This window comes from Geotrypetes seraphini, chromosome 3 (assembly GCF_902459505.1).
Source record: "Geotrypetes seraphini chromosome 3, aGeoSer1.1, whole genome shotgun sequence".
Lineage (NCBI taxonomy): Eukaryota > Metazoa > Chordata > Amphibia > Gymnophiona > Dermophiidae > Geotrypetes > Geotrypetes seraphini.
The window spans coordinates 206,778,452-206,788,604 of record NC_047086.1 but is presented as its reverse complement, the minus strand read 5'-3'; the positions used below and the strand labels follow the sequence as shown (position 1 = coordinate 206,788,604).

Genomic DNA, 10,153 nt, shown 5'->3' with positions numbered 1-10,153 from the left:
ATTATCAAGGCATGCTCACAGGTTAAGATGGAAGTCCAGGTAAACACATTAGATCTCCTTATGCTATCATATTTCATATTATACTGTTCAATACAGAAACCTCTACCCCTGGATCAGAAAAAGTAGATGGGTTAAAGTCATGAGGCAGCATCTGTAGCATCAGGCATGGTCCCCATTCTGTATCAGCCGATGGTATCCTCATCCTTTCTGCACAGCACTACATTCTAATTGGGCCACAAGAAGGGCATAGGAAGAGCCCCATGAAGTAGGGAATGGTAGGGTACAGTTCAAGATTAAAAACCAGGATGAAAAAAACATATAGGCATTCTAAACAGTACACCAAAGAAACACATATTGCTTTCAATAGGTCTAGCACTTTCCCGATAATGCACATACTTAGGTATATAAATAAATAAGTAAATCAGTACTTCAAAAGGTCCATAAAAATCTAAATCAGCAACAAGTCCATAGTTGCAAAGAAAACAAAACAAATTAAACTAAAACTTTAAAGTCCAGTCTTATGCATTTCACTCTGCCATTTTGGGCTGATGATTCCGGTGGCAATAATAAAGCAGGCAATCAGTCCTTTTGTGGTGGCCAAGGAAGAAAAATCCTGATGCATTGTGTCAAACCAGTACTCATCTATGGACAGTCTTTCCAGAAATCAGGCAGTCGTTAAGCCTCTTTCTTTGCAGCTCAGTCTTCTCTATGTGGAAGAACTCATTCTTCCTTTGGATAATCAATGATCTGATGCGCATTTGTAGCTTTCAGACCCATCAAATCTGGAAGCTAGTCTATGATGATCTCTCGTTCAGCGGTGCGCTTTTGCACACGCTCAATGCTACGCCTCTGCCAGTCAGTCCAGTAAATATCTCCTAGCAAAGTGAATCCAAAGGTATTTTATTTATTTATTTATTTAGATTTTTATCCCATCCTCCCAGTAGCTCAGAACGGTCTACAAGCAAACATTCATAGTGGAGTACATTTGGACAATACAAAGACTATACAGTAGTTTAAATACAAGGACTATACAGTAATTTAAGTACAGGTTAAGAATGGACTGTACAGCAATTTAAATAGAAGTTTTGAATGGAGAAGAGAGGGTAGAGGGGAGGGGGTCTGGGGGGGGGTGAGGCGTAGACTGTGGTTTAATTTTAGTTGAAGAAGAGGGTCTTTACCGCTTTCCGGAAGGTCATCAATGAGTTCTGTAGTCTGATTTGTGGGGGAAATTGGTTCCAGAGTTGGGGGATGAAGTGGCTGTAGGAGCGTTTGTGGGCGGTTTCTGACAGGAGGGACCTTCCTGGGGGGATGCATAGGCGTTTCTCCATTTCTGAGCGGATGGGGGCAGGTGGGGGTGTACAGGGTTAGCTTGGATTTTATGTAGGTAGGGGTGGTGGCGTAAATTCTTTTATGCGCTATTACCAGGGCCTTGAATGCACAGCGTTGGTTAATTGGAAGCCAGTGCTCAGCGCAGAGGGCTGGGGAGATGGGATCGAGTATCGACCAGCTGTCATCGATGATATCCAGGAGTACTGACTCTGTGCTGTGGCCTATTCGGAAGCCATGAGGCAACTTAAGGCAATATGAGGCAACTTGTCTTCTACCAATACTTTCCTCCCAGTTCCATTTGTCATCATGACCTCAATTTTATCTGTCTTTGCATCACCCCAATAAATTTTGCCTTCTGCATAATCCAGTGCCAATCCATTCGGCCAACCAAGTGAGGTATTCACCAGCACAAGGCGATCAGAGCCATCTAAAGCAGCACGCTCTGTCTTCGGAATCTCTCCCCAGTCAGTCCAGTACATGTACCCAACAACAGGATCCAGTACTATGGCACAGGATTTATCCAGGTCTTCGGAGATCAAAATTTTTCACATTGTCCCATTGAGTCATGTTACCTCAATAGAAGTTCCTTGCTATCCAGTCAACTGTAATGCCTTCAGGGTGGGCAACCTGTGTTGTAACAATAAATTGGCTGCCAGATCCATCAATAAAAGAGCGACGAATAGCTCTCACTTCAGAATCGGTCCAATAGATGTATCCTTCCACTGGATCATAATCAATGGCAATAGAATGGTGGATATCATCCAGCTGCAAAACAATGCTAGTAAAATGTGGTGTGTCCAAGGAAATGCGCCTCAAGTCTGTCCGGCGAGCAAGAAGCAGCAATTCAGTAGCACCATCTTTGCAGGTTTTTCCATTATCCAGAAGCTGCACTCCTGTCGGACAAGCACGCCAATAAAAAGGCTTCATTGGTGATATCAAACACAAATGTGAACAGTCACCATTATGATTACCACATGGGTTTGAGGCATTAGGCTGCCTCTGCTGGTTGAAAGCATGGATGTCCATGGAAGAGAAGATGTTTGAATGAACTTCACGACAATCTTCCCCAGTATACTTATTACAAGCCAAGATAGAGTGTGTATTCCTGTCTGTCCAATACAGAGTATCCTCAAACAAAGTTAAGGCAAAAGGATGCGGGAGTGATCCCTTAACCACAGCTTGCCGATGTGATCCATCCAGGTTTGACTTATGAATAAAGCTCAGTTTTGCATCAGCCAAGTACAATTTCTGCTCTTCATAATCTAGTGTCGGACCATTTGGCCAAAAAATGTCCGAGTCAATGATGACTGACCGGCTTGAGCCATCCATCCCAGTTCTTTCAATCTTTGGCACTTCTCCCCAATCTGTCCAATACATGAATCCTCTTCCAGGATCCAAGGCGATGGCTCTAGGTTGATCCAGTTATTGCCAAAACAACACTTTCCTCAGAGATCCATCAAGATTAGAAACTGCAATCCGATTAATATAAGAACTTGTCCAGTATAGTTTTTCCCCCAGCCAGTCGCAAGCCAGCCCATTAGGCGACACAAGGCCTGAATCAACCACATTCTACAAACTCCCCGTTTTGTTGAATTCTATCCTTTTAATGGCTTCTTCACTAACATCGTTCCAGTATATTAAGCCCTGTACAAACACATAGTCCACAGCAGCGGCATCCTCCAAACCACTGACAACAACCGTGGCATTTCCTTTCCCACCAGCTGCATCCACCAACTGAAGATTGCGTCGATTGGCATACATCAAGAGAAGTGATGCTTGCAGCAGACAGGACAGGCTCCTCAGCACGGCGCCCATGGCTCGTTTCCTTCAGTGGCCCCGGCAGGGCATGTCACTCCTTTTGCTCGAGGGCTTCTTTTTCCTTTTCAGAAGGTCCGTGGACTTCTTGCGGCTGCGAGCAAGAACAGCTGTTTGTGTCCCAGAGCTCCTCCATGGCTACTGCTGCAACGGCATTTACCCATGCCTCGGCTCCCATCCACCACCCTCCTTCTATCCATGGCGCACGAAGATGGATGGAGCAGGGGGGGAGCTCACAAGGAGTCCACGGACCTTCTACAAAGGAAAAAGAAACACTAGAGCGAAAGGTGATGTCGGAAGTGGGCAGAGCTTCAGCTCCCATGCCTCTCTCCTGCCTCGTGGTCCCATTGGAGCAGCTCCTGAGTGAATGGGAGCTGTCCTGAAGAACTTAATTGGTGATTCTTGCGGCCCTGGTAATGTTATCGAGAAGGGGGGAGCATCAGCTCACATGCCTCTCTCTTGCCTTGATGTCCCATTTGGGCAAGAGGGAGGAGTGTCCAGTACTTATGATGTCACTGTGGGTGGGGCTTAATACCCCACAGTTGGCTTCCCGAGGTTAGCTCATCTAAGTGGTGATGATGCAGGTAGTGAGGAGGGTAGAAATAGTTACCTCTCTCATTTCAGATGGTACTGACTAGTGCTGCCCGATTTCTGATTCAAATTGATTCACTGATTCACTTCAGGTGAATCGATTCAAATCGATTTGTTGGGGTTGTTTTTTTTTAAAATCGGCTTCCTGATTCGGTCACTGACCATCCCCCCTCGCCCTCTAAAGCAGGAGTGGCAGCACTGCCTCTTGCTGGCCAACTGCTGCCGCTCCTGCTTTAGGGGGTAAAGGGGGGAGGTTCAGTTGGGAAGTACTGCAGTGTCTTCTTCCCTGGCCTCCCACTCTACAGTGCAGACAGCATGGAAACTAGCTATCGCAGCAGCCCTAGAGCGAGCATATGCCCCGCCAACAGTGCCTATATGACCACCATCACCTTTAACCCCCAGGGACAGAAAGAGCCAAAGAACTGCAAATGCCTTTTCGGCCGCATCTGCACCAAGCAGGGCGCTCTCCTATAGCAGATCCTGGAAGTGGACCTCACGGAACCCGCCCCATAGTCTGTTGGCTGTACCGCATAGCATGCGGCCGCTCTTGCCAGTGAACGTCGTCAGGTACTCCATGACGGTGGTGAAGGGGGGCCGTCAAGGTGAGAAAGTGGGGATGAGCTTAGAAACGTGAAGAGTTCCCGAGACCCAGACAGACTCAAAATTAACTCCGCGATTGTTGGTTAATAAGCTGAAAGCAATGGCGTGCCCATGTTTTTGTAGCTACCGCCGACTTCGGTCTCTCTCTCGCTAACGTTTCACATCTCGTACACAAACAGTACAGTAGAAGGAACAAGGTAAAACCAGGATTTCCAGGAGCGCGAGACACAAACTTTACTCACGCAATCATGCCCCTTCACCCTTTAAGAGAATGCGTCTCCTGTCCCGTCTCCCCCCCCTCAAATGGAGAAACTCCAGTCCTGCTGTCAACAAAAGTCAAGCAGCCACCCTGCCCATCTGCGCTCCAACCTGTCAGATTTCTCAGAGGCCCGTGTAGTCCTCCGGTTTCTACACAGAAAAAGTAGAGAAATCTGACTCGTGCCCACCACTTCCCTCTTTGGGATTATTTGGGCTTGGCTCTCCTGTAAGTGGTTGCAGAAGACGGGGCATGTTAATTTTGTCGCAGTTTAGTAGAAAGTTCATTTATGTGTACAGCAGGAAGAAGCTCAGTGCAAAGCCAGGGCCTACTATTGTGTGTTCTAGGGCTAGGCCAGCCCTCAACTTTATGCTGGTTTCCCACACTGTTTCTCAATTAGTTGTGAGATCCCTAGCCTAGCTCATCTGCTCCTTCCTCCAAGATTTGGAAAATTGAGCTCCACAATCTTTATCTCTCTAGGACAGTTCTATATAGAAAATAGAATTAGATGGATGGTTAGCATGGAGAAAGAAGGAGACCCTGATTAGAAGACAACCAGAGCCTGGGACCAACATGATCTGAATAATGACGAGACAACAAAAGGTAGAAAAAATAATTTTATTTTCTATTTTGGGATTACAATATGTCAAATTTGAAATGTGTATCCTGCCAGAGCTGGTGTTAGACCGTAAACATGAGCTAGGATTTAACAGAGAGAGAGAGGAAAAGTCTTTTTTGTTTGTTTATTTTGTTTACACCATAGCGCCAATGTGGGTAGGAGAGGGCAAAGGAGGTGAAGAGGCTATAAAATAAACCCACCAGGATGTCTGTAAAAAAAAAAAAACAACCCCACCCAATTGGGCAGGAAAATCGAATCGGAAAATCAATTCAATAGGCTAAATTGAATCGAAATTTTTTCCCCTGAATTGGGCAGCACTAGTACTGACAGATTGACTGCTTTAAGCAAGTTTGAGAAACAGATCTTTACAGCTGTAAATTCAGACCAGGTCTAGGAGATCAAAGCCTTCTAAACAACTAAGAAACAAATGATGGTACTTTACACTTATGTGTGAATTTCTCTGGAGACTTGATGTCGAGGTGGTTGATAGCAGATTTTAGCTTCATAGAATAGAATCTTAAAATAGTTATATAGTTAAAATAAATCTCAACTCACAGCAGTTATGCACTTTGTAGTTTCTGGTTCTGATATCTTTTGATGGTCCAGTTGAGGTAGGCTACTGTAGGCTTGTTTTTTATTGTCCAAGAGGAGGGTGAAATATAAATATAGATCCAGTTCAAATCACAGGACATGAGGAGAATTGTTTGTAATATGAAGAGAAGATAAATTTTTCCTTTCTCCAGACAAAATAAATGGAATAAGTTTGAAATAAAACCGAAGAATGGTGTCTCGACACAGACTGAACAAAAGCCTGTAAAAGTTTTAAGTTGTAAATAAACAAAAAGTGTGATGTTTAATTTGAATTACAGGAGCCTGATGTGAACACAGTCAACATCCTTTTTAAGAGATGTACAATACAGTAAGCATAAAAAGTGACAAATTACTGAATAAATGCTATCTTCATGATTACCCTGGTTTGCTGGGATCTGAACTCATTACTTATGTACCAAGGACCAATTAGAAGAGCAAAATGTTTTCTGTGTAAGCAAAGGCCCTACTTCACATGAGCAAGAAAATCTCCATTATATTGCCTTGTGATAATCACACATATGATTATATTCTGTCTCTTAATCTCTCTCTCTCTCTCTTTAGATAAAGATATATATATATATATATATATATATATACACACACTGTATCAAAAAATTAATTGAACTAATATAATAATAATAATTTTATTTTTTGTATACCGCTATACCAGAAGTTCAAAGCAGTTCACAACAAGAGAATACATACAATCAGTAAATAGAATACATGATAAGACAGTCATAAGAACATAAGAACATAAGAAGTTGCCTCCGCTGAGGCAGACCATAGGTCCATCCTGCTCAGCGGTCCGCTCCCGCGGTGGCCCATCAAGCCCATTGCCTGAGTAGTGGTCTATATCTATCTATACCCCTCAATCCCTTTTTCTTCTAGGAATCTATCCAAACCCTCTTTGAAACCATTTAATGTGTTCCTTTCTACCACAGCCTCTGGAAGCGCGTTCCATGTATCCACCACCCTCTGAGTGAAAAAGAACTTCCTAGCGTTTGTTCTAAACCTGTCCCCTTTCAATTTTTCCGAGTGCCCCCTTGTACTTGTGTTGCCCCATAATTTGAAAAATCTGTCCCTGTCAACTTTTTCTATGCCCTTCAGGATCTTGAAGGTCTCTATCATGTCTCCTCTAAGTCTCCGCTTCTCCAGGGAGAAAAGTCCTAGCTGCTTTAATCTGTCGGTATATGGGAGATTTTCCATTCCCTTTATCAGTTTAGTTGCTCTTCTCTGTACTCCCTCAAGTACCGCCATGTCTTTCTTGAGGTACGGCGACCAGTACTGCACACAGTACTCCAGATGCGGCCTCACCATTGCACGATACAGCGGCATGATGACTTCCCTCGTCCTGGTCGCTAAGGTTTCGGCGGCGGTTCCACTCGGACGGGAGGGGCGGACCCTGGACAAGTTTGGTCGTCGCCTCTATTCCAACTCATTGATGGCTACCAGGGTCCGTAATTATGCCTTTACATTCTCCTTTTATCTTCGAAGCATGGTCAAGGACTTGCCCCGTTATCAAGGGGTCATGCCGGATTCCCACAAGGAGGGTTTTGCCACGTTCATGTCCAACTTATCCCAGCTGCGTCTGTACCTGTTTCACGCTGTCTACGACGCATTTGAACTGGCCTCCAGGGTATCCGCCTTTGCTGTGGCGATGCGCCGGCTCGCCTGGCTACGTACCCTGGACATGGACCCGAACTTGCAGGAACGTCTGGCCAATCTACCCTGTGTTGGCTCTGAATTATTTGATGAGTCCCTGGAGGCGGCGACCAAACGTCTGTCGGAACAGGAGCGCTCCCTTGCCTCCTTGGTCCGTCCTAAACCTCGGGCCCCGCCGCAGAAGCCTTTCCGGCCTCCCCCGAGGAGATACCCCCAGAAGTCCACGCCGGCCTTCTCGAGACCTCCGCCCCGGCGCCCTCCGCAACAGGGCAGGGGAGTCCAACAAAAACCTCAGGCGCAGAGGGCGTCCAAGCCAGCACCGTCTTTTTGACGTGATGTGCGGATGGGGGCGGGCCCCCTCCGCACTCTCGCCGAACCCCCTTCCGATCGGGGGTCGGCTCCGGGCCTTTTATGCGGCCTGGACGGGAATCACATCAGATGCTTGGGTGCTTTGGATTATCTCCGAGGGATACTCGCTCAATTTCTCAGCCACACCGCCGGAACATCCGCCGGGGGCTTACCCATTCCGTCAGGTCCAACTTCCTCTTCTTCTCGCGGAAGCAAGGGCCTTGTTGAGCCTTCGGGCGGTGGAACCTGTACCCTCCGACCAACGAGGGCGAGGGTTTTACTCCCGTTACTTTCTGGTCCCAAAGAAGACCAGGGACTTACGCCCCATTTTGGACCTCCGGAAGCTCAACAAGTTCCTGGTCCGGGAGAAGTTCCGTATGTTGTCGCTTCCGGTGTTGTATCCTCTTTTGGAGGAAGGGGATTGGATGTGCTCCCTAGATTTAAAGGAAGCGTATACTCATGTTCCGATGCATCCTGCCTTCCGCAAATTCCTACGGTTTTAGGTGGGGGAGTTGCACCTTCAATATCGGGTCCTCCCCTTCGGACTGGCTTCGTCCCCGCGAGTCTTCACGAAGTGTATGGTGGTGGTCGCTGCAGCCCTGAGATCTCGGGGGCTACAGGTCTTTCCCTACCTGGACGATTGGCTAATCAAGGCGTTGACCAGAGAGGGGGTTATCTCAGCGACCCAACAGACTATCATCTTCCTTCAACGTCTGGGGTTCGAAGTGAACTTTCCCAAGTCGCAATTGTTCCCAACTCAATCCCTCCAGTTTATCGGAGCCGTGCTGGACACGGTTCGTCTTCGTTCGTTCCTCCCCTCTCCTCGGTTGGAGGCCCTGCTTTGATTGAGTCGCCAGGTTTCGATGATGCCCGTGGTGTCGGCTCAGCGCATGATGGTTCTTCTGGGACACATGGCATCGACGGTCCACGTCACTCCGTTCGCCCGCTTGCATCTGAGGCTTCCTCAGTGGACCTTGGCCTCGCAGTGGCGTCAGGATCGCGACCCAGTCTCTTCTCCGATAACGGTGACTCCTTCTTTGAGACGCTCGCTCCGTTGGTGGACCAACTCTTCCAATCTTTCCGGGGGTTTGCTCTTTCTCGTTCCTCCGCATCGCAGGGTCCTGACCACGGACTCCTCAGAGTACGCGTGGGGGCTCATCTCGACGGCCTACGGACTCAGGGTCTATGGTCGGCAGAGGACCGTCTTTGTCACATCAATGTGTTGGAGCTTCGGGCCATTTTTCTGGCGGCTCAAGCGTTCTGCCACTTGCTACACGATCAGGTAGTCCTCGTGCAGACGGACAACCAGGTGGCAATGTATTATGTGAACAAGCAAGGAGGAACGGGCTCTTGGTCCCTGTGCCGGGAAGCCCTGTGCCTTTGGGAATGGGCGGTCTCCCAGAACATCTTTCTACGGGCGGTTTACATTCAGGGAGAGAGGAACTGTCTGGGAGACAAACTCAGTCGTCTCCTCCAGCCGCACGAGTGGTCGTTGAACTCCCGGGTTCTGCGAGAGGTCTTCGACCGCTGGGGGACTCCTCAGGTGGACCTGTTTGCCTCCCCAGTGGGCAAGAAGGCATGCACATGCGTGGTGCAGTGTAGCAAACTTGAAACTTCAATCAAGTTTGCTTGAAAAGCTCTCCGCGCTGGGGTTCCGTAGATGACATCACCCACATGTGAGAATATATGCCTGCTGTTCCTGGATAACACCTGTTACGGTAAGTAACTGTGCTGTATAGGTTTTCCAAGCCAAGTATTCAGTTTGGCGGCCTGGAATGAGAGAATTCTGTCGAAGAACTTCTAACTAAGTTACAAATATGTCACCTCATAGAATGCGTCAGGGGTCTGAACAGAATAAAAATGTACAAATGTAAAACATGCATATTCGCATGACCCCCTTCTCTCTTACCCCCATCATTCGATCATCCAGTGTCTCACCTATCCAGGTGCTGGCAACGCATACCTAACCTCAGGCCAGCTTATGTCTGCGCCCAAAATGCAACCAAATAGTGCAATATTCATCCTGCTACACCAGTGGTCTCAAACTTGCGGCCCGGGGACCACATGCAGCCCCCCAGGTACTATTTTGAGGCCCTCGGTATGTTTATCGTAATCACAAAAGTAAAATAAAACAGTTTCTTGATCATATGTCTCTTCATCTATAAATTACAATATTATTATTACGACTTAGCCAAAAGGAAAGATTTATAAACTATAAAGAGTTTTACCTCATGCAAAATTGTTATTTCTTTAATAAGACATTAACTATTTTTTCTGCGGCCCTCCATGTACCTACAAATTCAAAATGTGGCCCTGCAAAGGGTTTGAGTTTGAGACCACTG

At 47.0% G+C, this 10,153-nt stretch overlaps 1 protein-coding gene across 1 annotated transcript; it reads right to left on the bottom strand.

Moving 5' to 3' along the window:
- Positions 1 to 720: 720 nt before the first annotated feature.
- LRP5L (LDL receptor related protein 5 like) lies at positions 721 to 2,658 on the bottom strand. Its single transcript, XM_033937614.1, is given in 3 exon segments — positions 721 to 895; positions 1,582 to 1,905; positions 1,907 to 2,658. Coding segments are annotated over 3 exon segments (1,251 nt in total).
- Between the last annotated feature and the right edge of the window lie 7,495 nt (positions 2,659 to 10,153).